Source organism: Talaromyces rugulosus, chromosome I, assembly GCF_013368755.1.
Source record: "Talaromyces rugulosus chromosome I, complete sequence".
Classification (NCBI taxonomy): domain Eukaryota; kingdom Fungi; phylum Ascomycota; class Eurotiomycetes; order Eurotiales; family Trichocomaceae; genus Talaromyces; species Talaromyces rugulosus.
The window spans coordinates 4,021,559-4,048,865 of record NC_049561.1 but is presented as its reverse complement, the minus strand read 5'-3'; the positions used below and the strand labels follow the sequence as shown (position 1 = coordinate 4,048,865).

The following is a 27,307-nucleotide window of genomic DNA, read 5'->3' as shown; positions in this document are numbered from 1 at the left end:
ACATTCAACCCCTGAGGACCCCGATATAGCGCATTATAGTTGTAATGTACATTATTATTGCAACCAACCAACCGATTACATTTGATACTACCTTGGCACGTCTTCGACATGATCCTTTGTTGCGTCCGACTTCCGGCCATTCGTCTTATAATTGGCCACGTCTTTCTCTGCACGTAAAAATTGTGTGTCGATGTGCTCGGTAAACGCAAGGTCATCGCCAAACAGCTCGGCAATTTCTTCGAGCGTTTTGCCTCGCGTTTCTCTTTTGACTTTGTTAGCGGGGGTAGTTCTTTAAGAGGGTACTAAAAGCCAAAGGATTGAAAACCATACGGATAGAACATAAAGAAACAAAAGGCGGCGACGATATCGCAGGCCACAAAGATTGCGTAATATCTCCAGCTGATAGCGGCAAAAGCTTTGGGAGAGAGCTGGTTAAAGAGAAGACCGACACCGGTGCCCATAAAGGCACAAACTGTGAAGACATGATTAATCTCAATATCACACATATCACAAATACTCTTAGGTCTTACTTGCTGTAGCGCGTGACCGCAGAGCAGTGGGGAATATTTCTGCGATGTAGACCAGTTGAATGGCGTTGAATCCACGACAATCAGTCCTGACTGCGAACACACGACATATACGAAGTAAACTCACCCCAAAGAAAAAATGAAGGAAAACGCAAAGATCCATGCAATTGTGAATCCCTGTCCGACCCTGTTATTACCCCCCGGAAAGTACTTTGAAAATACCATAATGAGAGTCATGTCGATCACCAACGCAACCGACGTCCAGACTAGAGGGAGCTTTCGGCCGACCTTGTCGATGAACGACAGGCAAATCGCGTTGGCAATAGGGCCCATCATTCCTGCATGAGCAAAAAAGACGAATGTCAGTCGAGTATCTTACACCTCTCATCTGTTTGACCCACCATATCCAGCCGAAACCCACAGCACGTTTCTTCCGGTGATGCCAACATCAGAAAAGAGCGTGGTTTGATAGTAGTTAACCACGTTAACCCCTGTTGTTTGCAAAAATACTTGTAGCCCGATACCCAAGAACAACCGGCGCCGATTTGACGCTTTGGTAAAAAGCGCCCACCAAGACTTGATGGTGACTTCGCGCTCAAAATCGATTTGCTGTTTGATCTGCTCAAACTCGCGATGGCAAAAGTTTGCATCGACACCAATGTCAGAGTTCAATCTTTCAATGACGGCTTTGGCTTGGCCGTATTTTTCTTTCTGTATCAGCCACCGAGGGCTTTCGGGAAGCCAGAAGAGACCCAGAATCAAAATTATAGCAGGGACGCATTGCATGCCCAACGGAATTCTCCAGGCAGCGTTGCCAGTGGCAAAACTACCAAACACGCCAATCCAGTTTGACAAAGCATACCCAATTGAAATCAGCTGCGTCTGCAGTCCGACAGTTACTCCTCTAATCTTGGGCGGGGCGATCTCCGCGTTGTAAATCGAGCTCACTGCATAAACCAGCCCAATTGCAAACCCGGCAATGATCCGGCCGACGATGAACATGATGATATTAACAGCAGCAGTCTGTAGGATAGCCCCGATTAATGCCAAAATCGATGCAAGCCATATCGTCTTCTTGCGGCCAAGTGAGTCTCCGAGCCATCCACCGAGGAGATTGCCAATTCCTTGGCCGCCACTGTATGTCGAGACTATGGCACCGATGACATTGTCGGAGGGGTTATGGAAGTACGAGGGGAAGGTTTCTTGGCCGAGTGTGGTGCTGATAATCCCTGGTTGGTGTTTTATTAGTAGCCGGCCTTCATGTGAGAGCCGCAAAGGGCCTCACCGGAGTCATATCCGTAGATCAGAGAGCTTTAGCTATCGATTAGCATGGCCAGTTCCACTACGCCTGGAACACGAGAGCCTTACCCAGTTGTGGCAAATATACTAGACAGCGTGGTGGTTAGCAATTATATCTCCGGATCTATGCGGCTGTCACAATCCAGACGCGTTGCGGGACCACTCACGAGCACCATAATGTATACGACTTCCCCATCTTTACCGTATATCACACTGCCTGCCTCTATGGACGCTGTTGAGATAGGAGTTGCACAGAGCGCAGTTAGCCAGGGCAGTCCCGGGGTTTGCAATTCTTTTAATCCCGTGCTACCATTGTTCACCGGATCCGTGCAGGGCTATAATACATCATGTATATATCTCTATTCGTACTCTAACGGAAATGTCAACGGGCAGGGAAACCAATTAAAACCAGAGGCTCCGATGCGAGACCCCGCTTAGAGGAGGGGATAGAATTAGACCCTGCATATTTAAAGGTGGATCCTGGGGTCACTGCTTGACAACCAGTAAAATTATGCATCCTACATTATTGCCACAAAATGCAATCTTGTTCGATTCAGCCCGGCAAATATATTATGCGGGGTAACTCAAAATGCGTAGGGAAACCTAGCCGAGAGGGTCTGAGGGCGAACAAAGGCTGGGCTTTCTTTTTTCTGAACATTGAAAAGACTCTAAAGTTATGGTATAGGTATGGCTTCTTATAAGTTGACCGTATCTAGAAGTATCGAAGGGTATTATCAAAGAACATATATTCATGATGAAGAAAACAAAACATTTCAATGTTCGCTGCCAAATAGTCCGAAACCTTAAAGTTCGGATCCAAAAAATGAGATAATCCTCCTCAGTTTTGCCTCCCGTTGTCATGTGAATAATCATAGACAAACGGCCCTAGGCGAAACAACCTCGGATTTGTATGCCGGCTGCCCGAATTTCCAAACCTGGTCAATTGTTAGCCGGGACTGGCCACCATCTGTACCTGTGGTGGACTCGTCCAAGATCACAAAATCGGCATCGGCCCCTGCCGTAAGAGTTCCCTTCTTGTCGGCCATTCCTAGGGCTGCAGCTGGATTGGCAGTTACAGTCTGCAGAGCTTCATGCACCGATGCTCCCGTCCAGCTGAGAAAGTTGTTGATACAATCCAGGATGGGTGTGGCACTACTTCACGTCAGCAATTGATCAACTCCTAGGAAATAGAAAGAGATTCATCGTTTTCACTTACCTGCCGGCAATGGTTTCCTGGCCCTCTAGCTGAAGTAGGGGACCTTTCTTGACGATCTTTTGTCCGTTGGTCCACTCGTGTACCCCATCTGGGCATCCCATTAACATGACTGCATCCGTCACAAGAATCAACCCTTGGGGATGGACATTCCATGCCACTCGTACACTTGTAGGATGAAGGTGTACACCGTCGGCAATTAGGCCATAATACGGTCGTCCGTCATCTAGCAGGTCTGGTCGATCCGCGAGACGTTGGCTTTTCGGAGTAGCGATGAGCCCAAGTAGACCTGGCTCGCGATGGTGCAGCGCATTCATAGCGTTAAACAGGTGAGTAATGACCCCAGCGCCAGCCGAGACGGCAGCCTGTGCCTCTTGATATGTTGCTGAAGTGTGGCCAATGCTAGCGATCACTCCCATCTGAGACAGTTCACGAATAGCATCCAAGGCATCATCCCGCTCGGGGGCGAGGGTAACCATCTTGACGTACGATCGGAGGTTTTGCTCGCCATAGACTTTCTTGACTAGCTCTGGCGAGGTCTGATTTTTCAAGGGAAAGATCGCCCCCTTGCTATGGCATCCTGTCCGACTATGCGCGAAGAACGGTCCTTCCAAGTGTGCACCGAGGGACTCAGCACCCAGTTGAGGGTCCCTAGTAGCCCCGGTGGGACGTAGTAGGGGCACTATTTTGTGATAGACGTTTGAAAGTTGACTGGTCATAGTCGGGAGGTAGCTCGTTGTCCCGGTAGAGATCAAGCGCCGGTTGGTCTCATGAAGGCCTTTCTTGAATTCAGGCACTGGCATGTTTGGGTCGAGACCCGAAAAGTCAAACCCGAATGCTCCATTTAGCTGAATATCAATAAACCCAGGGGACAGAATTTTTCCTTGCAAATCTACTACTTCTGTCACTTCGGGGGAAGGGAAGTTAGTGGTAGGAGCTATAATCTGTCCCTTTTGACAATCAACCCAAAGCTCGTCGTTGGTGGTGAGCTTGTTGTCGCGGAAAACGCGACCGTTCACGAATTTAGTGTAGCGAGCCATTCTATGGGGATTTTGAAGATGAGTGAGGTTTGTATAGATGAGTGGGCTGTCGAAGTGTGTAGAGATGGTCGAGGTGAGTGATGAGCTATAATCCTTTTCTGCTTTGTGGAAGTTGGGTGCGTTTGTCATTTCTAGACGAGGGTATGGGACTTATTTCATTGCACGGAGACACCGGTTAAAAGTGGAAAAATCTTTTATTTTGGTGATTGTTGCAACTAAGGAGCGACGTGTCCCGAATTTTCTGACAAAAACCATAGAGTTGTAGCTCGGGGCGTTGAGGTTGTATCAAAGTATTTTGATGTTGCGGCGGTTGGCGGGACGAGTACAATGGTGGAGGACTGCACTGTTGATGATTCGACCCAAATTGCTGTAGTTAATTTTTCTGAGAGTTGAATAAGATTTTATTTTTCCCTTTGTCAATGCCATGGAAGATTCAAATAATCATTATAAGTTTTTTACAGGTTTGCTGAATAATAGAACTAAAGACCGTTGACGCATATAGGTATTGCAGGATTAATTAAAGTATTTTCCTCTTAGAGACAAGGGAGATGAAATTTGTGGTACCAAGTCTGTATTGAACGATTTTGTCACAAAACCTTACGAGCCGCGTCCTAGACGCTGTTCGGGGCTTCTTTACTTTCGTTTTACCGACTTCGGCCGTGGTGAGTCCCCAAATGAGGGACAAATTCGATAAATTAAATCTATTAGAGACTTCGGACGCATTTTTTTCTGAAAATTGAACAGTATTGGCTTACACTTAACTACGTTTGTCTTTTTAATTTGGCATAGATCATCTCTTAATTTCAAATGTATCGATTGTAAACACTAAACTTCAGAAGAACAAACATTGACATGTTCACCTTCGCTCAATTAGCCAAGGAAATGAAGTTGTTAAAGTTGTCCAATATAGCTTCTTCTTCGATGCCCTTCCATAGTTCATCCAACTTCTGAGCGCTCTCCTCTTTCAGCGGCCCCTTTTTCAACCCTTCGATGGTGCTGGTCAATTGACTGCCGTAGCGAGAGCCAATGATAATCGCATCTCCACTCTCGGCGCTCAACTGTGAGTGATAGGTCACCCATCGATAAGCGAGTTCTGCTTGTGGAATGCCTTCACTGCTAGCAACTTTGCCAAACTCGACCAGAAAGTTGAGCATGGCAGGTTTATTGTAAAGGCTGTTGTACATATTTCCAAAGAAACTGCCCTTTTCGAATCGGCCTTTTCCATGAACGTTGATGTCGTCGGGAGTTTTGGTCAAAAAGCCACCAGCAATGGGAGAATACGCATAAAACGCGATGTTGTGTTGCCGGAGAATAGGGAATAAATCGGTATCTGGACGACGACCAGCAGCATTGTAGTTTCCCTGGAAGACTGAAGGGAGGACAAAGTTGTTCTCCTTGGCGACGCGCACAACCTCTTCTACCTCTTCGGGCCTGAAGTTGGACAACCCAAAGCGTCGAAATTTGCCAGCCTTGTATAACTCGTTGATGCCTTCGAGGGTGTCCTGGATCGGGACCTTGCGGTCTGGAGCATGAATGTAGTAAACATCAACCTGATCCGTGTCAAGTTTTTTGAGGCTCTCCTCGCCGGCTTTGATGACGGTCTCCTTGGTGGTGTGAACAGTGGGCCACAAGCCACCAGCTACTTTGGTGTCGAGTGTGAAGCCTCGCGAGGCAGCCTTGGCTGCCCCAATGAGCTCCTCGCTATCCCCGTAGGCTTGACCAGTATCGAGTGTGACAATACCCTCCTTTTTCAAGAACTCCAGCACATCACCAATGTCTTTTGCAGTCGCGCCATAGCCGCTGTTGAAAGAAGCACCGCCATACACGATTTTGAGATTGTTCGTTGTAAGCGTCATTTTCAAATACAGGCCGTAGGCGACGCTGTAGTCAAAGGAATGATGGTATAATTATCCAAGACTGAGACATAGCTATCCCCAGGTAGAAGCTGCCTTATATACCTTTCTTCTTGACTAGTTGACATCATGTCGGTCGCACTACAATACGCCCAAAGCTTGGAATTAACAATGGATCAAAGAGTGCGAGTATGAAAACGAAAACCAATCGGAGAAATGTCCATTCGCCGGCCAATGAGCATTTTCAATCGGCCCTAGAACATTGTCGAAACACCATCTTAATAATGCATGGGTACGTATTTTGTGTCACAACTGAATGTAAGGTATCATTGTGGTGTGCTCTCCGGGAATGGTTTCGCGATTAATAAGAGCCCGGGGAATAATGGGGAATTGCCGCTGCGCTGTTAATGACCGTTGGGTCCGTTATTTCCGATGGGTCCCAACCTGTTCTCCAGTAGGCTGACTGCATTTTACTAATTTTAAGCATATGTATGGTATGGTCTTGCTGTCTTTGTTGGTTACAGTGGCTTTGTGAATGAGATATGAATTCTTCCGGTCGCCGGTGGCGTTGAAATCTTGTTAACGCCGGGAACTCTATTCACCCGAAGACAATTTTTCTACATATCTACATATTTCAACTGGTTGCAAATTTATACCATCATGATGCAATCACCACATATGTAGAGCTTAAATAACAATACGCATAGAAATATTATCGTGACTATTATGGAAATTTCATATCCAAAAGCACACAGGGCGCGCCTCTGTTTAGACTAATTAAACACCGTCTCCGAATTCGTAATACTTGGTCCATCTCTACAAGTACATACAGTGTCAGCTAATGTGGTTTTAACTCTGGACTTTACATACCGCATCATATGGTTTCGCCTCGTTGACAAACCTCAGGTCCGTCGCTAGACGGATTACATTATCCGGATCGTTGTTCACGGTAGATGCATGTATCTAAGGTGCATATTAGTAGGAGAAGTACCGTCGTAGGATTTCTCTTCATACCGCGTGCGGCTTGTGGAGGACGACATCGCCGGCGTCATAGGAAGAGACCAGCCATCGCCGGTTGTATTGCTTCGCAAACTCGGCCGGGTTTTCTGACAGCAGTCCTGTCGACATCATGTTCTGGTTGAAAGCGTTCCTGGCTTCGTCCTCGGTGAGTCCACATTCGCGGGCCTTTTTGTTAAAATTTTCTTCGAATTCTTGGCCGACACTATCGCCTGCGAGGTGTCAGTAATAAACCCGGCACAGCAAACACGGGCACTTTGTCACAAACCGCCTTCAAGATATATCAATCCTCCCCCTGTGAGACTGACGTCGCCCATCGGTACCCAAGCTGTCACGCTCGTGGGTTCTCCATATCGGAGAAAGATTTGGTCGTAGTGCACGCCAATGGGCTTTGTATGCGGCACGTTATTCCTCAACAGCGACCTCTTCAGTCCCAAGGTGTTCTCCTTCCATCCGGTAAACTTGGCGACAAACCCCAGCAGTGCGGAATGCTTGCACAGATCCTTGGTGTACCAGTCCTTGTAATGGGCCTGGATGGCCAAGTCGACAAACGCCTGGGCGTTGTCCCCTCCTGGCCGTCCGTTCATCCCCACCGCACCGGCACCGATACCGGGGAAATCGTCGGGAGAATTGTTCGGGTTGAAGATACCCTGCACGGGAGTAGTGTCATCTTTGAGGACACCAGTAGGAGACATCATTTCAAAATACTTTGCGCGGGCCTGTAGCACATCCTCGCGCGGAATAAGGCCTTTGAGGAGGAGCATGCCATCCTCGTCGTAACGGGCGCGCAGGACGTCAAGCGGTTCGTCGGGATACGATGGTTGCAGCTGAAGGATATCGTTCGCAGTCAGGGGACCATCGCTCACGGCGACAGTTGCGGTTTTGTCAAGTTCAATTCCAGGCATTTTGGAGATGAACAGTGGACGAGTACGTATAAGACAGAAAGGTTTGTAGCAAAGGTTATTATACCTTGGATCGGCTACTGAGCCACGGTGAATAAGAGATTGCTAGCATTTGCACCGAACAACTAAGCAGAGCAATCAAGCAATCACAGAGCCCTGATATCCTCTTCTGTCATCAGAAGCCCTGGGGCAGCGTGCGGAGATGTCTCGCATCCCACTTTTCCCCGCACGAGGCGTTCATGTCGATCGCAGGCCGGTAATTGAAATCGAATAAACAAATAGAACAAAACGATAAGGAAAGAAAATTCCGAGAACGCCAACCGAAAGAGAACATTGGGAGAACTGATCGATAACTACTGCACGAGTGCGGGATACCCTAACCCTAACCCTAGCGCTGCGTATGGAAGGGGAAGGAAGGACCTCCTCCCTCGGCTCAGCTTCTTTCTTTCTTTCTTCTTGCAAACACGCCCAAAAACACGCTGAAAGCGCTGTTGCACCCCCTCCAGACTCGCAGATGGTGATGACTGCGACGCTGGCTGCAGGTTGTACAGTGCACACTGCAGGCTGCATCCACCAACCAGCACGCCAGGCAGTGACGCTTGACAGGGATGTTGCAGTAGTAGCCCGCGCGCATGTGCAACCGATCAGGACCGAGGAAACAGCATAAAGGCGCCTTCGTCTACAAACGCATCACCAGAGTCGATTAACAGACTGTTTACATGTCGCCATGGCACGCCAAACGAGCTCGTTTGCCCAGGCGACGCAGGTGACGCCGGTCGCAGGCAGCGACAACGAGTTCGACGCGAACGTTCCTTGGGATTGGTGCGGCGGACTGTCAGTCTTCTCTCTCCTCTTCAACAATGATAGGCATCGCAGCTGACTGTAAAGGCCTCAAGGCACGCTCATGGAGGCTACACCGTCAGCCTGATCTTCGCCACTGCGCGCGCGTATTCCGCTGCCAAATACCCTGATCGCCCTCAGCCCGACCCGATCAACGTCCACGTCCAGTTCGTGCAGCCAGCCCCGCGCGGCCGCGTCGTCCTCAGTGTCGTCGAGCTCAGCCATGCAAGGCGATATTCGACCGTCGAAGTCAAACTGCGCGATCCTGCTGGCAAGCTGTGCACCGCCGCCACGCTGATCCAAGGCAACCTGGCCACCGAGGAGGGCGCGTCCATCGCCGTGCCGCCGACGTCTGTCCCGCGCGACGAGCTGCCACACCGCGAGCGCGACTGCGACGTGTTTGAGCATGGTCCGCTACTCACCAAGATCATGCCGGTCACGACCAAGATGCGCGTGCTCAAGCGCAAGGGCGCGCGCACCCAGTTCCTCAGTCGCAACGGGATGCTGAACGTGAAGGAGAAATGGGTCAGATGGACAGACCCGAACCAGAATCTGGATGTGATCAGCCTGGGGAGCGTTTGCGACAACGTTGGTTTCTACCTTGCTAACAAAAAAACCACCTGTCTTCCGAGCTAATCGATTGCGTACAGTTTCTCCCCGCCCCCCTAAACTTCGATCCCACCATGGCCGACGCCAGCAAATACGTGTTTCCGACGCTGTGCATGTCGATCGAAATCAAGAAAAACCCCAACAACGCCGAGTGGCTGTTTCTCGAGATCCTGTGCCACAGCATTCACAATGGACGCTTCGATACCGACGTGCGTGTGCTGGACGAGAATGGCGACCTGGTCGCGCTGAGCAAGCATGTTTCCGCCATGTCGGATATGACCCGAACAAAGACGAGCAAGATGACCATTGGGGAAGACTATTCAAAATTATGATGACAAACCCTTTTTTTTAATACTTATCTACATGCACTTGATGCATTGCTTACTTGGGTAGATTACCAGCTTGAGATGAATCAATTCAATTAGCTTCGGAACGTATAAGCAGTTCCAAGTTAACTATAAAACCTTTTCAAAAAGGGGTCGCACTCGGCAAGGCAGTGGGGGTACCATTGCGCGGCGTTGTCTGGATCAAATGGTCAAAAGAAGCAGCCTTCTCAACACGCGGGGTAAACGGCTCAAAGTCCCACAGATAACCCAGAGTGCGAAGAAGAGAGCTGGCTGAGTAAGAGACCGTGTCGCCATCTGTGTTGGTGCCCTTTTGCTCGACAGAGCCTTCACCAACCCAGTCGGATATGAGCAAAGTCGGAATCCGGCCACCCAGACGGTTAAAGGTAAAAGTGTAGTTCTCGCCGGTCGGGGTGGCAGCGGTGTATGTCAAGTTATCAGGACGAGGGGCGAGCGGCGGGGGGACATGGTCGTGGAAGCCACCGGTCTCGTCAAATGTGATCACGAACAGTGTGTTTTTCCACTGAGGGCCGGCGCGGGCAGCGTCGTATACACGACGGATCAGGGCCTCGCCATCCGAGACGAGGCCGGTAGGGTGCATGGAGTTGGTCCCAACGCCGCAGCAAGAGGGGTTGATGTAGGAAAACTCGGGCAGCGTGCCGGCAGCAGCGTCGGTGTAGAAGTTTTCCAAGTCGACGATCTTGTCCTGGTTGCCGGTGTTGTAGGTCCAGTTGAAGTATCCGGCATCAGGGCCGGTTCCGCCGTCAGTGTCCCAGTAGTTGAGCCACGTAGTACCGGTCTTATTCAGGGCCTCCCAGATGGAAATCTGTGGGAAGCCATGTTCACCGAAAGTGGCATCGTTGGTGCCGTGGCCATACGTGGTGCCGGAGACGAGAGCAGCGCGGTTCGGATTAGTGGGCTGTTCAACACATGTAAGTCTCATATTTATCTACCAATGGGTTAGAGAGCAACGGCTTACCCCAGGCACATCCGAGTGCCAGTGATTGAAGGTCAGGAAGTTCTGCACCAGAGTGGTGATTACCGGGACCTGATCCTCGGTGTAGTAGTTCATCACTTGCGTGGCCAGCTCGGTGCGGTTAGCATCAGAACTATACAGCCGGAGTTGCTCATGGACAAAGCCACTCTGACTTGGGGTCAGTTTGCTGCTCTGGATGAGCGACTCGTCCGGCAAAAAGGTTCCGTAGAACTCGAAGTTGTTTCCATAAACTGCATGGTCCGGGTCGTCGGCGATAGAGTCGTAGTCCTTGGCTGCGCTGCAGACGCTGCCTTCGGACGAGTCGCTCACGTTGTATGGATTGCAGTACGGTCCACTGTTGATCGGATTCTCCAGGCCCTTGGTTGTCTGGCCGCCGAGGAGGTTGTCAAATGAACGGTTCTCCATCACCAGCACCACCACATTCTTGATTTTGTCTTTGAAGTTTTGAATCGAAGCAGTTGAGCCGGGCTGCTTCCGCTTGGTGGGAACCGCAGAGGCTGCAGCAGCAAAGGCCAAAAGACCTACGAGAGCAGAGGACTTCATTGCGATTATTTCCTATTTAGGTATGATATCTTGAGCTTTGTCAACTACAACAAGAATTGTCAATAGAACCCGAGCATTCTATTTATACAGAATTTCTGTACTTTCTCCTCCCGCTTTCTCTCACTCTCTCATTTTAATTCTCGTGTGAACCCCGCACCAGAGATCAACTAATACAAGTATTGTCCGGCATGCAGCTCGTGTTGTACACGCAACTACCTTCTGGAATTGCAAGATGAGGGCTCCATCTCCAATGAAATACGCCAGGTCATGCACGAGAGGCCAGTCTCGAGCTCAGCGAGCGACGATCATCATCAAAAACAACGTAGTCAACATGTCTCACATACAATGTACGGAGTAGAAAGCAGCATCCAGCGAACCACAAATATAAAATTAACCCCTACTGACCCACCTAGTCAAAATCCGGCCAGTTGCATGCGACCGATTAATTAAGGGCAGCTACGACTGGATCGGCCTACTATTCGGGCTTCGTCCCGAGTAGCTGTAGGCGATCTCGTGCTGTTTGTTAGCATCTCTATTGGCCTTCAGTTCAGTCTAGGTCTGTCTAAATCTTCGTGTGCACATACATTATTTAAGCTGCGTCTCCACTATAACCATTAGTGCTGCAACGCTGGCACTTGTCAACCGCAAAAAAAGGCCGATTTAGTAAGATCATCTCGTAATTAATGTGTCTACCGGGCTTACCGACAGATCAATTTCCAATCTATTTGTTTTACACATAAATTGTTTAGATTCTCGGGGAGAAAGAAAATTTTCGAAGCCGGAGCGATGGCTAGTTTGCTTTACGGAGTTTTCTCTTTACATGGCGATAGTCATGTCATTAAAATGCCAAAGTAATGCTAAGATATCTAGAAAGCAATAACTGGTCTCGTAATGCCCAACAAACTATTCCCACACATGTTGCATGGTGTATACAGACAGTTTGATAAGGCCCCAGACTATGGGTATTCGGGAATAGCGGCCATCTTATGAATGCATCCGAAACCTTTCAATCATAATGTTGTTGCCGTCAGTCTACTACAGCAAGCTCGCCTTGAACCTCTCCAGTCCCTCTTTGAGCACATCGTCTGGCAAAGCAATCGTAATCATGATCATGGCTTGCCCCGGTTGCAAAAATGCTTCAAACCCGTTTGCTGCGCCAACTATGGCGCCCTTTTTCTTCCCATTGGCAATAATATCTTGCACTTTCTCGTCTGCTTTCAAAGTGACCAGGGCGAGAGCCCACAGACCTGCACTTGTCGAAAGAAGCTCGATTCTTCCGGATAACTCCGGGGCAGAGAGAACTTGACGGTAGACTTTGTACGATGTAGCTAACTGGGAGCGCACCGAAGACAAAAGAGCGGGCGTAGATGGCGATGTGAGTAAGGAAGATGTGAAATGAGCGGTTAGAGTAGAGACCTGCCATGGAGAAGCAAATGAAACCCCGGCACGAACCAGAGGATGATATGAAAGGACACAGCCCTAAGACTTATTAGAAAAATGATTTCAAGGTTGGGCTTTTCAAAGAAACATACCGATCGAACACCACAAGCCCCAAAGTCTTTGGTAGTACTCCACACAACATGCACCCTGCTCGGCTCGATGATGCTCTTCCCTTCGTCACTATCTTCCGTATCGGGATTCTTCAGTAGCGAGAGAGCAGACACGAATTGTTCCGCATCGGGATCAAAAACGGTGTTGGCAAACACTTCATCAGAGATGTAGTGCAGATTGCGCTGTTGGCAAAAGTCCATCATTTGCCGCACGACGTCCTTGGGCCAGCATTTCATTAGGGGATTGTTTGGGTTTGACGTGATCACGGCTTTGATTCGTGTAGGGTCCGGGGCTGAGTTGTATGCCTCTTCAAGGGCAGGGATAATAGCAGACGAAAGGCTATCCGTCGGCCACGATGGTGATGATGGCTTGACCAGAGCAGGGATTAAGTTTGCTTCTGCATGGAATCGAGAGTATGGACCGTAGCCCCCTGCCATAAATCAACATTGTAGTCATGGTAGTAGAAGATTAAAAAAACATACACCATCCCGGCACCGGACAGAGAATACTATCTCCAGAATCGCATAACGTAAAGAACAGCGCATCTAGAGCAGTTCCAGAACCAGCTGTGGGGACGATATGATCCGCCGTGACTGGAATCGTCGGATGGAAATAGGTTGTGAAATACTGCGCCAGCGCCTCTTTCATAGGCTCGTCGCCGACGAAACCTATCGGGTTTGCGAATGTCTGTAAATTAGCATCTAAGCATGACTACTTTTCAATCCGTTTTAGATGTTTATTTGTCAGAGTTGCTCACATCTTCTGTTATGCTTTGGTTCATGGCATCTCTGCACAGATCAACCATTTTCGTCTTCATCAGACTATTTTCGCCATCGCTCAGGTTTATATCGCCCGGATTTATCTTGCCTCGAGAAGCGAGAGCAGCGGCAATGGGGAGAAATATCTTGACAGTTGTGCCCATGCGTTTGGACAGCTCGCCAGGAGGAGGTGGCGGAGGAGTCGCCATTTTCAGTCTCTGTTTGCGTATGTACCCGTTGTTTCAATGTTTTTTCTACATGTATAAGACCCGAAAGAGCAGTATTTGTCCAATCGGCCTCATCAACGCCAAGCACGCGACCAATTGATAGTTCTGCGCAAGCGTTATGATTCACAATTATCCCTGGCCCCGCGCTTATTACTACTACCTCAGTTCCTCAGACCGCTTCCCCGATGCAGGATTCTGCCGGTAAACCATACAAAAATGGCTTTTTTTTTTTTTTTTTTTTTTTTTCGAAGCAGATTTTATCATTAATTATAAGCAAAACTGACATTCTTCTTCTTGAAATAGGGAAAGCCCTTTAAAATCATATAAAAATTTTTATAATAATCTATTTTCAAGTGTAAAGTATCAGGTTAGAAAATGGTAGTAGGTAATAGTTTATATTTACTTGATAATTACTAAAAGAAATTGATTTTTGTTCAAAATTATTAAGGTATAATAATAATACAATAAAATAATGCTTGAAGAAACCACAACTTTAAGATAAGGCGTTCCTATGCATGAAACGTATGCGTGCAAGGCCCACCATCTGCCCCTCTAAAGATCGGTCCATCCGGAACAATACAAGCGATATCGAGATTCTTTAAAGTTTCTTTGTGGACCAGAGCGGGCATTTCAGTATCGGCCAAGGTACGTATATGCGAGAGACTGTTCGATGTTACTGTGCAATGGAATTTAATCAGTGAATGGGTTTCTTTCCGTTCTGTTGACCTGGATTGTATGATTCGCGGCAATTCGATGGCTAGAGCCACATAACATCTTAAATAATAGCTGGGTACACAGGAGATGGCATCAGCAAACTATGAAAAGCTTCAAATAGTACAATAATAAACTTAGCACGTGCCCATAAGATCTTCGCAAGACCTTTCTGATCCTTCGCGATTAACCTTGTTTCGTAATGCTTCGTATATCGTCGACAAACTCCGTACTTTAAAACACTGCACGTGTGGGGTGTCAGACTATTGTATACCGATGCAACATCTCATGCAACTTCGTACAATACCTCCGATTTATTTCCGAGCGCGATGTCCTTGGTGAAAGATGATTCCAATCCTGTTCCAACGCACGCTCTGCAGAACAGTGATAGTGCCAGTAATAATATCAATCTGTGAAGCTACACCTCTAGTGCTACTCTGTGTATGTCGTACGAATAGCTTCAAGTAGACTCGTCGGGGAATCACCGGCAATGCTTGGTCTTGGTACTCTAGACTAAACACGCATACAAAGCTGATACAAGTAACGAAAAAAAGTGATTAGGATCACGAATCACCAAGGCGAAGCTTTTGTCGCTCAAACTCAATCGTTCGATCAGCAGGTCTAACCTTTAACCCTATGTTTGGCCCTCTTGATCGTCTAAAATATCAATGTTAATTCCTACAATTCGTACCCATAATTATGAATAGTATCGGCAGTAAATCACCTCAAATATACAAGTAGCAGTAGTTCACTCAACACTGAGTTAATACTCTCCGACTCGGTACTCGGCAGTCGCGCCTCAGAGACCAAACTTGAATAAGGAAACCTATTCGTATGGCCCAGTACTCCGTTAAATGGGTCGGCACAAGCTCACTAGTATGTGTTAGTCGTTCTTAGTGCATACTGTAAGTCTCCGATCAGTCACAATCTGTACAACCTCAGCCCAGAGCTGTCGTAGTGTCAATTTTAGATTTAAACATCGATTCGCATGACTATCCGGTTTCGGAAATATACTGTCAGCGTCGTATTTTCGCCCAAATGTGTATAAGGTCCTCACGTGGTTTGTATTTAAGTCTCCGTATAGAGGCTGAGCCAGGTTTGGTGTAACCTACACGGTCCGTATTTTATTTATTTCTCTCTCTGTCTCCTTTTCTTCTTTTTCTTCTTTCTTTTTTGCTTTTTTTATTTTTATTTATTTTTTGTGACGGACCAGGTTTTGATAAGTGGAAAACTTACGACAATTCTCATCTAGAATCAGTCAGAATCTCACGTAATAACTGTTCCGGCTTAAAAGGTACGTCGTGCCAGGGGCCGACTTGATGAAAGCCTAATTATTTTTAGTTCGGTTTTGTTTTGTGATCAGCCGTAGTCTAAAAGCTGGAGCACTACCATTAGTCGATGACTAGCCACACGAATGGCTTTCCATATTTTTAATAGTACTACATTTGGATTCAGGCCGGACAGGCTGCATGACACTGGACTGCTAGCTGATGACCGATTTTTGGCGCTCTGTTTCGGCCATGACCATACATATTTAGAGACGGACTAATGACCGTTTAGTCCTACCCCAAATGTATATAAGAAGGTTGCCGCCCTAATTCTAGCTGTAAACATTGTACTCTCTGGATTTAAGCCAACTCCATCTCAAAACTACTAGAGAACTTCCTCATCATGCGGTCGACCTTGAAGCAAGCAGGGCTCGCCCTTCTAGCTCCCAGCCTCGTTGCTGCCAGCCCTGTCGCCAAGATGGCAAAGCGCGATGCTTCTGATTACACGGACAATGCCATCTGTGCTGCGTGCGTGTTAACCCGACTCCCTCGAAGTGAGATAATATGAAGCTAACAAGATTGTATCTTTACAGTGATGCCCTGATGGCGTACTACCAATCCGGAGACACCGGTCTCTGGGGGAAAGATCTCTGGTGGCAATCGGGCAATTTCTTGAGCGCGCTGGCGACTCTGACTTCTCTCAACTCCGACTACTATTCTGAGCATAACGACGTCTTTAGCAACACCTTGAACACTGCTACCGGATACGGAAACTATGCCAACTTTTTAAACGACTACTATGACGATGAGGGTTGGTGGGGAAACGCCTGGCTGGACGTGTACGATGTCACTCAGGACCAGACATACCTGAACGCCGCCATCACCATTTACAATGATATAGTTGGGGGACTCGGCACTCCTTGTGGAGGTATCTGGTGGAGCAAGGATCAGACCTACGTGGCCGCTATCTCCAACGGTAAGTTCAGTCTGTCTTGGGGTTTGAACCTTGACTAATCCAATCCTAACGTTTAGGGCTCTACATCGAGTTGGCTGCTGGTATCGCTGCCCGCGTGGGTTCGGACCAGGCCGGGGATTATCTCGCCCACGCACAGCAGGGTTGGGACTGGTTCTTCAGCGTCGGTCTTGTTGGCAGTGACAACATGGTCTCTGACGGTGTCGACAAGGACAACAACTGTGCTCCAACTGGCGCCAAATTCACCTACAACCAGGGTGTTATCCTCGGCGCCGCCGCCGAGCTGTACAAGGCAACTGGCAACCAGACCATCTTGGAACAAGCTGCTGCGCTTGCCAATGCTTCGAGCACCGCCGGCTCGTCAGTCACCGACTCCAACGGAATCCTGCACGATGGATGCGACACCAGCGACAGCTGTGATGACACCGCTGCCATGTTCAAGGGACCGTACGTTCGCGGACTCCGCAAGCTGCAGTTGGCCTACCCCCAGGACAACTGGAAGAACTTCCTCCTCACCAACGCCCAGAGCATCTGGAACAATGACCTTGACTTTACGCAGTCCGACTCTGGTTCATCTTGCCTCCTTGGCGAGGACTGGGCTGGCCCCTACGACACTGCCGATGCCGTCACGCAGGGCGCAGCTTTGGATGCTCTGAACGCTGCCTTGGCTATTTCTCAATAGTTTCAATTACGCATCTAGTTGTATATAGTATTAAAAAAAATAGTGTGCGTATATAGAGTATCACTGGTACATATACTTATTTCAAGTTTTCTACCACCTTCATACCGATATCTGTTGGTGATGTGTATTGTCGTCACACTAATGACATGGCTCATACCTTATCCCGAGCTTATTTTTCCTTATCCATACCAGTTCCTGAAAATCAGACGCGATCGGACCTATTATTATTAGGTGATCGTACCGATGTAACGGTGAAACCAAGGCTGGACACCTGAAAGTGGCTAGCTAGTCTATAATAAGCATTATCTCTTAGCCTCTTTTGGGGACTTCAGCAGTCAGCACCACACTAGGCCGATTGAGGAAACACGCAGCGACCAGTATAGAGAGTATGACAGAAATAAACGTCAATTCGAGAGGCTTATGGAAACTAAACTAAGATGAAAGAGAAGCGCACCGTTGCCAGCAACATTGAAAGTTGTAATCAAACGTTGGCCAACATACAAGTATACTCTGTGTCAGTACCAGTTGACATGTAACATTCTGGACCGGTATGTATTCTGCGCTATCAATGCATTACCTTGCTTACCGTTTTATTCAATGTTATATCTATAATTATAATTGATACTGTTTGTAAGCTCGGTTTATGTACTAACTGCAGGTCGGTTTCCGTGCTTCATCCAATGTTGCTACCAGCGACATATCCCGTCGGATAACCCGTTGACAACCATGTAGTATGTACATGTAGCCTTGTCTACGTGGACATGACTTAACCCAAATATTTAATTAATATTCAATTAGAAACAATAGTGCTATGATGAATCTTTGCTCTTCCGTAGTTCACTCAGCATGGCAATTCTAGTCCCCAACCCCATAAAACTCTCCCCTCCCATAATATCAAAAGCTGTGACCTGCGCACGGAATTCTTTCGAATACCAGTTCCTCAACTCGACCGCCACGAGAGAATCCACGCCATATGTCAACATGGGCTTCCATATCTCCGCCTTTTCCATATTGGGTAGGATGCTTTGCAGTTTACGAATGGTCGCTTGCGCCACGACCTCACCGGCTTCCACCTCGGTTTGAGCTTGGATAAATTTAGACTGAAAGTCAAGGGCTACCTGGGCCGAAGCAGTGGCTGATGAGTTGATATCCGATACTCCGTGATTGTTCCACATCGCGCTGAAAAGAGGAGGAGCGAGAACACCATTGGAATAAGTCTTGAATTCGCCCGAAGAGAGGTGTGCCGGTCTAGTGAGACCGAAAAGCACTTGTGCATCGTATTGTGCATTAGGACGGCAGAGATTACCCAACAATGCAAATAGATCGTTTCGGTAAAGCGGCGTGTAATATCCTGGAGAAAAAATTCGCTCAGCCACCTCCTCATTTTCTGATATGTAGCCATCCGAAAACATGCCCCCGAGGTCTACTGATACCGCGCTTAGGCCACGGGCACGACGATATCGTGCCAATGCATCTTGATACGTATTTCCAGAGGCATAGTTGGACTGTCCAGAAAATCCTACAATGCCTCCCAGGGAGGAAAGGAGGATGAAAAAGTCGAGGTTATCAGGAAGAAGCGAATGCAAATTCCAGGACCCGTTGACTTTCGGCTTCACGGCCGTCTTCCAATCATCGTGTGACATTTTCTCAAACAAAGAGTCCTAAACACAACATTAGCACGAGTAATGGCTGCTTTTTATTGACCGAGTACTCACTTTCAGAACCATTGCAGCCTGGATACAGCCAGCGATTGGAGGCAATGAACTCTTGACAGTCTCAAGGACAGATTGAAGAGATTCGGAACTTGCAATATCACATGCTGGAGTGTTGACAGTCACTCCACGTGCTTGCAATTCTTGAACAAAGCGTTTAGCTGCAAGGTTAGACAGCCCAGAGCGTGAAATCAAGACAAGATATCGTGCTCCATGTTCAACCATCCAGCGTGCAATACTTCGGCCAACTCCTCCCAAGCCACCTGCTATGACATAACTCTTGTCGGATGATAACAAGCCACTTTCGGTTTGTAGCATTACCTATGCGGTCACAAATTAGTATAAAAAAGATACAAAGACAGAACTCAACTTACAGGAAGTGACGGGCTGGGCTCCTTCACCAGAACCACCTTGCCAACACTTCTACCACTTAACATGTGATGAACGGCTTCCCCAAATTTTGAAAATCCAAACGTCTTCAGAGGGTTTATTGGATGCAAGTGTTGGTCTGCCAGTAACTTGGAGATTTCTTCCAGGGAATTCGCTAATAATCGAGGGCGTTCCTTGACCATAGCCTGGATGTCAACCGCACTATAAGAAACATTTCTCAGAAATGGCTGCATTGGAAGGCTGTTATTATCGATAATGTCACGCTTTCCAAGTTCAATAAATCTTCCGTACGGTGCCATGCAGTTCCATGATGCCAGCAATCCTTGGCCAGACAAGGAGTTGAGAACAACATCTACGCCGTCTTCGGTCATTCTCGCAATCTCGTCTGCGAATGAGGTTACCCTGCTGTTGAATATATGATCCGCTGGAATACCATAAGTATTCATCAAATACTCTTTCTTTGCTTCGGTGCTGACAGACGCAAAAATTTCAGTTACGCCCAAGTGTCTTGCAACCTGGATAGCAGCCTGTCCAGTGCCACCGGCGGCTGAATGAATCAACAAACTTTCTCCAGGGCATATCCGAGCCATCCTCGATAAAGAATGATACGCAGTGATGAATGAAATCGGAATAGAAGCAGCCTCGGTAAAAGACAGATTTCTAGGTATTTCACTAGCGCAATACCGATTGAACCGGGCAAAGCTCTTGATGGTGCCATCAGCCATTCCATAAACTCGCTGACCGGGGATAAACCCAGATTGAGCACCGGCTCTTGTAACAACACCCGCGCATTCGAGCCCAAAATTTGTAAGAGGGATTTTCCCGCTCGCCATGAGACAGTCACGGAAAATTACACCACTTGCTTCCACCCGAATTTCGAGCTCATCCTCCTTGAGCGGAGTGGCGCATATGGTGTCATTGGTGAAATGGAGGCTATCTAGAGCACCTGGTGTTTTAATTTTAACCTCCAAGGCTAGAGAAGATCCAGGTTCCACTGCACCATCAGGCCCTGTTGTTTCAACCAGTGTGTGACTGGCAACTGCATCACTCAACTGCTTATTGACTTTTACTCTCCCTATGTGCATTTTACCATCGCGTTCAAAATAATCACCATCGTATGATATCTCTTGTTGGTCAAAGTCGGTTCGTTTCATAATTTGGCAGAGTTTATTTATCTGAGATCTCGAGAGATCTCTTGATGGCGTGTCGAATGCAACGGTGAGAAACGTGGTTTTGCTATTTTCTCTCCGAATGGTGCGCGCCAGACCCTCGACCATCTGGTAGCTGGGACAAGCATCGGACCCGGAGCGAGTAATCCAAACAACACCGTTGGCATAGCTAAATATTTTCTTCAGAGCATGAAAGCTCTCAGGCGAGATTGAAGAGATAAAACTATCGTCCAGTTCAAGCATGAAGATAAAAATAGCAGAACTAGGGATTTCTTTTTCAGACACTTTGTCGAGAGGTAGTATGTCGTGTATTTCAAAGCTAGCAGACTCCTCCACTTGGAGTTTGAAATCGCCATGACAAAAATTATACAGTGACTGATCATTCGGGAGAACAACAACAAGAGGTGGATGCCCAGGCTTGCACGACTCTTTCGGTGTACAATGTACGGCCGTTGAAATAAGAACTGACATTTCATGACAGTCTGTTTGTTCCGAATCACGAAAGACCATGTCCGTTCCAGAGAAGCCACTTCGGATAAGTCTTTCATGCCACTCATTTTCAGTGATAAGTGGTCCCCACTCACGATTGTCGTCGGCACCGAGCCACCACCCTTGCAAAAGCCCAAAGACAAATCCGGTCCTCGCAAGTTCCGGTCGCACCATTTCGACCAAAACGAGCTTTCCCCCGTCTTTCAGAAGGGATCTAACACGGCTTAAAGTTTCATCCAATGATTTTGTTGCGTGTAAAACGTTGGCAGCAATAATGACATCGTAAGTTCCCAACTCGAAGCCTTGTTCACCAGGGGGTTGCTCGACATCAAGGACTTTGAAATTCATCGCATGTAGATGGCCAAACTCGGCACGAGCCTTTTCAAAAAATGACGGTGAAATATCAGTAAAGTCATAACTTTTATAATGGGCGTTGTTATCCTGGTTCCCAGGAGGGTGCAATTTATCCAGGATTATCCGAGTCGTAGCTCCAGTACCAGCTCCAATTTCAAGCATGTTGATAGATGGGTTCTGATGGGTGAGCAGGGTGAGGTACTGCGAAAGAGCATGAAAGCTTATATCATTGTTCATTTCTTGATAGAATTGGGACACGAGATCGTCTTGGAATAGCAGAGATAGCGGATCCAACTCTCCGCTTAGCAATGATGGCAAACTTTTTGAGACTAGCCCGTAGAGTTTGCCTCGGTGGGAGGTTTCTTCGACCTCTCTGCGATAGCTTAGCAGCTGGGTTGAATCATGGAGATCCTGGTTTTTAATGCTGTCTGGGCAGTAAAGTTTGAGTTGACGCTTGGCCCACTTGGCATATTTTTGAATAGTAGTGGGGACATTTGGAAAGCAGCTATTTTCATCCCAGTCTCGAAGTGTTTCGGCCCATGAGAGATAGATTAAGTGATCAATTTTGTGACATTCCTGTGCTTGATTGACGGCTTCTAGCGGTGTTTCACGCCTGCAAAGGATGCTAATCTCATCATTGGCGAGCAGGGTCACGTCAGGCTGCCGATCAATTCGTCGACACAAGTCAGAACGGGATTCCACATTATCACCGCCGCTACTGCCGCTGGAAACAGCAGTAAAACGAAGGCCATCCAGATTCAACAATATCTGATCTTGAGATTGGTCGAGGACAGTAACCGTGGCTTTAGACCATGAAAACGACGATGTAGTGACTTGAGCTACTGCATTGAGGAAGTCTTTGCCGTCCCCTGGTGATGAATATTGTACAGAGCTAGACACTCGCAAACGATCGATTTGTGTTGGCACCATTGTCGGAATTGACTCTGAGCCGCCTTTCGTCAGAGAAGCAAGCACTACTTGCATTACACCGTCAAGAGTAATCGGGTGTATCGTGTAGGAATTGTAATTTCCGTGTGCATGTGGTTCGCTGTGTACCTTGACGTCTGCAATGGCCTGATTTTCTGCAACTTTCATGTTTTCAAGAACTTGAAAAGCTGGACCATACGCAAACCCATGATGGTTGAGAAAGCGATACAATTGGCGCGTACCTGCCGGTTCACCATCGAAATTATTTACCGTTTGAGTCAGATTTTGATTACCTCGGACGGGATATTCGGCCCTGCCAATTTCCAAAGGGTGATCATGTTCATATTGAAGGGCAATATTCCCTCGACAGTGCTCCGTCCAATGACCATTCATGAACGAAAATAGTCTAAACTCGAACGAGGACTCATCTCTTGAATATATGTCGTTCTGTTGTCTGGGTCGAATCGATAACTGACTCTCGACTGTTTCGGTAGAATGTACCACTAAGGCAGCAAGAAATTTTATGTCGCTTAGTTCAAATGCAATGATGTGACGGTCTTCACTCGCTAGTTGTTTTGTGGCTTCGATCGCCATGATTAGCATGCCTGCACCGGGCATCAAGACCTGGTTTTGGACCTTCTTCAATTAGTTTTTGACTATATATTTTGACCAAGCAAGGAAATAAATAGATTACCTTGTGATCTTCCAGCCAAGGCACATCGGCCGTGTTCAAAAACCGGCGCCACCGTGCATCGAGAGGATTCCAGTCCGCCACTGGTTTACCAAGCAGCTCATGTTTTCCGTGTGTTGCAAAGCGAGTACTACTGCTGAGCCGGCTTTCATGCCAATACACTCGGTTGTGGTTAAACGGGTATTGGGGCAAACCACTGAACAACGAAAGGTTCTTTTTCTCCGTCAATCGATTCACTTGAGCGAGATCAATGGGGTATCCGACACAGAAAAGCTTCCCAGCAGCACTCAGTACAGTGGATAAACCATTGCGATTCCGTTGTAGAACTGAAATGTACTCGGAGGTAGTGTTGCTACAAGCTTGGAGAACACTGCGGATCGGGCTCTGAAGTGCCGAGTGTGGTCCTACTTCGACGAGAAAGTCGACAGAGCAATTTTTGCGATGACTCATGTCCAATTTGAGGACACGATTGTTTGCCACTGGCGGCTTGCATAATTGAGATATAGCCTGTTGAAACTTAACTGGTGAGACAAGATTGCGAACCCAATATTTCGGATCAAATAGCTCATCAGCAGTCACCAGGGTGCCTGTGAGAGTAGACACCATGAGAGTTGAGCAATTTTCTTTGTTGTCAGTCGAGCCCTCAATGCCACTTATGAGAGAAAGAAATTCGTCGGAAATGGTGGTCATATGGGTGGAATGATATGCAACATCAACTTTCAATCGGTGCCATCGGTGCCCAGCTTCGGTCAAGAAGGATTGTAAAGTATCGATATGGCATTCGTCACCTGAGATGGTGAGATTTTCCTGACTATTGTAACATGCAATCTGAAGACCACTGCCACTATGGATTTTTTCTACCGCTTCCAAATACGGTAAAATTTTAGCTTCGGAAAGTAACACGGCAAGCATTGCTCCACGTGGACGACCGGCTTCGTGCATTTTTGCTGATAAAAGCCCTCGGTAGTAGGCTATTTTCCAGGCGGACTCTTTTGAAATTGCACCAGAACAGTAACTAAAGTTGTTAGAAACGTATTCCGTCTTGATGGGAAACAAGTTCAATATGGGTACTCACGCGGCTGCTATCTCTCCTGAAGAATGGCCGACAACTGCTGCTGGCTTTATTCCAAAGCTGTGTAGTAAATCAATCAAGGCTATTTGGATAACTGTGCTTAAAGGTTGACTATATTCTGAACGGTAAACGTTTGACTCTTCCGGATCCTTGAAAAGCTCGTCTACAACGTGTAAGTATTGCACAACCATGAAGAGTATTGCACTTGCCTGTGAGTTTCCAAGTGCAATTCAAAATTTGGAGATATTGTTCTGCTTCTTTGAGAGAACGTAAAAAGGACGAGTAAACACAGAGTTCCTGGGCCACTTTAGGCCAGATGGCGCCCTGGCCAGTAAAGACAAATCCAATACGGGGGCTGTCCGGGGATGTATTCACAGGAGTTGATATCTGGGTCTCGAGATTTTCCAAATCGGCTATCGACGTGACAACTGCAAAGGACCTATGTCTTAGCAGGCTCCTTCTATGGTTAAGGGTGTACGCCAGGTTGGACATCAACTCTTGCTGACAATGTGTAAGACTCTTAGCGTATTGTGCGAATTGCTGAGCGATACGGCTGATGCCAGACTCGTCACCTGATGACCAGATCAAAACAACTTGGCCGTTCGTTGTGTGCTTGTTATTAGTTCCAGTGCCTGGCGGGGCGACAAGATTTGTGGCATTGTGCATATTAGGTTGTACTTTAGTGTTGGTGTTTCCAGTCAAGCCATGTGTCTCGAGAAAGTGATACGCGTCATCGAGAACAACATGAGCATTGCTGCCACCGACACCGAAAGAATTTACCGATGCTCTTCGAAGGCCTTGGGTCGGCCACTGTGTGGGTTCTCTAAGAATCTGATGTATTTTAGTGCGAGGTAGTTGGGCCAGCTTTGATGAGGAAACCGCTTACTTTGATCCTGAGATACGACTCATTTGCCCTAATATTGATCTTTTCAAACCCCGCTACAGGGGGTATAATCCCGTTCTCGAGAACGAGAACTGTTTTGATGATTCCAGCTAGCCCACTGGCTCCTTCCAGATGGCCTATATTGGGTTTGACACATCCGCTATTAGCTAAAGTTAGTTATACTGTAGAAGAATAAATGCAGAACTTGACATACACATGTAGAGGGTCGTCTGAGGATGGTCGTGAGGAGCGAAATGTCCGACCAATGGACTTTAGTTCGACAGCGTCGCCTAGAAACAAAAAATCAGCGCACTGTCTTACACGTGTATGCAGCGAGTTTGCAGACCAAACTTGGTTCCAGTTGCATGTGCCTCGACATATTGAGTCAGACCCATGTCTATACCTGCTTTTGCATACGTTGCCCGCACCAAGGACTCCTGTGCCGCCTGACTGGTCTGAGTAATGCCAGATGGGGTATGGCCGTTTTGGTTCGAGCCTGTAGAACGGATAACAGCGCGAATGGTATCATTGTCTCGGAGGGCATCTGACAGTCGTTTGACGATTATAGTAGCAAACCCTTCGCCTCGTCCATAGCCGTTGGCACGACTGTCGAAACTTTGAGATATCCCGTCTGGCGACAAGACATTGATGCCGTCCAGCAAGAGCCATAAATCTGGGGAAAACATCAAATTACACCCGGCTACCACTGTCTATACATTGTCAGGAGATATTAAAAATGGACTATTCTGAATTACGTGATACAAATTACGCACCATATCTGATTCCCCAGCAAGCAGGCCCTGACATGCAAGGTCGAGTGCTATCAAACTGCTGGAGCAAGCGGTGTCGAGTGTCACGCTGTTGCCTGTGAAATTGTAAAACCAACTGAGCCTATTTGCGAGCATAGAGTCAAGGACTCCGGTGGTGGCGTATTGGGCGAGGCGTTCTGGGTCTTTGCTATTCAGGGTCTTATAGTCGTCCGACAAACAACCGACAAAGACGGAGGTATTAGAGCCAGCCACATCTTCGATTTTCATGCCCGCTTGTGTCACATCAGCGTGATAGTGCTGCATGTCTTGTGATACACAACTTACCAGACTCCAAAGCTCTATATGTTGTCTCTAGCAGCCCTCTTTGTAGAGGATCGGCGGCAGTAGCCTCAGCAGTTGACATTGAGAAGAATCCCGCGTCAAAGGCAGCAATATCTTCTTTCAGAAAATATCCGGCACGGACGCCGAGCTGTCCAGGAACACGTTAGCAGATAAGCTCATCTCGGCGGGATAAGTTTCGTACAGTATCATATCCATTCTGTTTCCGTCCATGAAACGCGTCAATATTCAGGCGATCCTTGGGTATTTCGGTCTGGGCCATGCGGCCCTTGAGAAGCATATCCCAAAAGCCTTCTTCCGACACCGCATCTTGGGGGAACTTGATCGAGAAGCCCACGATGGCCAATGGCTCTCGCTTGGGGTCGTGGGTGCCTTGGATGTGAGGCATTCTCCACTAGGAGCTCTGCGCAAGCTTCAATGAAGCCTTGAAGCGGTGACTGGTCGTCCCTTGTAATAGTTCGCGAAATGACAGCTAAAAACCCTGCTGACAATGCAGCTTAGGGTTAGGACCTTGGTTGCAGCTGGCGATCGTCGACAAGCCCACCCAGCAGCGAATAATTGTAATAGCAGGCGGTGATATTGCTGCATCCTGTGGAGCCAGCTGTCAGTGCCAGTGCATGGACGCAGGCAATAGTACAGGGAGGCGCACGTGCGGCGCACCAATCAATCAAGGTTGACGATCTGAGATCCAACGATAGTAACCTGGGGGGGCGCTAAACCAGCACGCCATGTTGTGGTAGACAAAGCAAGACGAGTGTGCGCAGTGCGCCGTGCGTTCTGGAGGATACCAACCGATAACGACCGATTCGTGCGTGGTATCCGTATTTTGCTTGTGGCTGGCTTTCGGCACAGTCGAGTGGAGTCGCAATCCATTAGGGCGGGCCATTTGGAATCAAGAATCAATGGTGCGTGTGGAATGGCGTGGACTGCCGATTCAACGGTTTAGCAGACGCCAGAAGGCGCAGGATAACCGGAGACCACACCGATAGCAAGTAATATTATTGCCGCCCAACTCAGGGGTTAGGGCGTATAGAGTTCGAAGACGAAGAGTCATGCTGCTGGTACTCCGTATAGCGCAATTGATAATAATAGAAGTGGCACAGTCCATCGTGGGGGCTGGACGCTGTAGACAGGGCGCAGATCGTCGCCGACAGCGT

At 47.8% G+C, this 27,307-nt stretch overlaps 8 protein-coding genes across 8 annotated transcripts; 2 read left to right on the top strand and 6 right to left on the bottom strand.

The window, feature by feature from the left end:
* Positions 1-87: 87 nt before the first annotated feature.
* TRUGW13939_01353 (uncharacterized protein) lies at positions 88-4,208 on the bottom strand (the record flags this gene model as incomplete). Its single annotated transcript, XM_035484554.1, has 10 exons — positions 88-262; positions 331-472; positions 531-620; positions 725-865; positions 929-1,756; positions 1,813-1,838; positions 1,896-1,913; positions 2,058-2,161; positions 2,726-2,978; positions 3,043-4,208. 10 exons carry the CDS (start codon positions 4,206-4,208, stop codon positions 88-90), a joined length of 2,943 nt encoding a protein of 980 aa, XP_035340447.1.
* Positions 4,209-4,945: 737 nt separating this feature from the next.
* TRUGW13939_01352 (uncharacterized protein) lies at positions 4,946-5,935 on the bottom strand (the record flags this gene model as incomplete). Its single annotated transcript, XM_035484553.1, has 1 exon — positions 4,946-5,935. The coding sequence occupies one exon, from the start codon at positions 5,933-5,935 to the stop codon at positions 4,946-4,948; it is 990 nt and encodes a 329-aa protein (XP_035340446.1).
* A 774-nt stretch (positions 5,936-6,709) lies between these two features.
* On the bottom strand, positions 6,710-7,854 carry TRUGW13939_01351 (uncharacterized protein; the record flags this gene model as incomplete). The annotated part of the gene is made up of 4 exons (XM_035484552.1): positions 6,710-6,748; positions 6,803-6,895; positions 6,947-7,161; positions 7,218-7,854. 4 exons carry the CDS (start codon positions 7,852-7,854, stop codon positions 6,710-6,712), a joined length of 984 nt encoding a protein of 327 aa, XP_035340445.1.
* Positions 7,855-8,578: 724 nt separating this feature from the next.
* TRUGW13939_01350 (uncharacterized protein) lies at positions 8,579-9,632 on the top strand (the record flags this gene model as incomplete). Its single annotated transcript, XM_035484551.1, has 3 exons — positions 8,579-8,685; positions 8,748-9,279; positions 9,342-9,632. 3 exons carry the CDS (start codon positions 8,579-8,581, stop codon positions 9,630-9,632), a joined length of 930 nt encoding a protein of 309 aa, XP_035340444.1.
* A 136-nt stretch (positions 9,633-9,768) lies between these two features.
* TRUGW13939_01349 (uncharacterized protein) lies at positions 9,769-11,184 on the bottom strand (the record flags this gene model as incomplete). The annotated part of the gene is made up of 2 exons (XM_035484550.1): positions 9,769-10,563; positions 10,624-11,184. 2 exons carry the CDS (start codon positions 11,182-11,184, stop codon positions 9,769-9,771), a joined length of 1,356 nt encoding a protein of 451 aa, XP_035340443.1.
* A 1,035-nt stretch (positions 11,185-12,219) lies between these two features.
* Positions 12,220-13,702, bottom strand: TRUGW13939_01348 (uncharacterized protein; the record flags this gene model as incomplete). The annotated part of the gene is made up of 4 exons (XM_035484549.1): positions 12,220-12,663; positions 12,717-13,165; positions 13,218-13,422; positions 13,493-13,702. The coding sequence occupies 4 exons, from the start codon at positions 13,700-13,702 to the stop codon at positions 12,220-12,222; spliced, it is 1,308 nt and encodes a 435-aa protein (XP_035340442.1).
* Positions 13,703-16,102: 2,400 nt separating this feature from the next.
* TRUGW13939_01347 (uncharacterized protein) lies at positions 16,103-17,354 on the top strand (the record flags this gene model as incomplete). The annotated part of the gene is made up of 3 exons (XM_035484548.1): positions 16,103-16,227; positions 16,293-16,675; positions 16,732-17,354. The coding sequence occupies 3 exons, from the start codon at positions 16,103-16,105 to the stop codon at positions 17,352-17,354; spliced, it is 1,131 nt and encodes a 376-aa protein (XP_035340441.1).
* Positions 17,355-18,163: 809 nt separating this feature from the next.
* TRUGW13939_01346 (uncharacterized protein) lies at positions 18,164-26,538 on the bottom strand (the record flags this gene model as incomplete). The annotated part of the gene is made up of 12 exons (XM_035484547.1): positions 18,164-19,015; positions 19,070-19,387; positions 19,441-23,031; positions 23,090-24,101; positions 24,162-24,321; positions 24,347-24,989; positions 25,045-25,201; positions 25,256-25,331; positions 25,388-25,751; positions 25,815-26,083; positions 26,136-26,280; positions 26,335-26,538. The coding sequence occupies 12 exons, from the start codon at positions 26,536-26,538 to the stop codon at positions 18,164-18,166; spliced, it is 7,791 nt and encodes a 2,596-aa protein (XP_035340440.1).
* Positions 26,539-27,307: the final 769 nt, after the last annotated feature.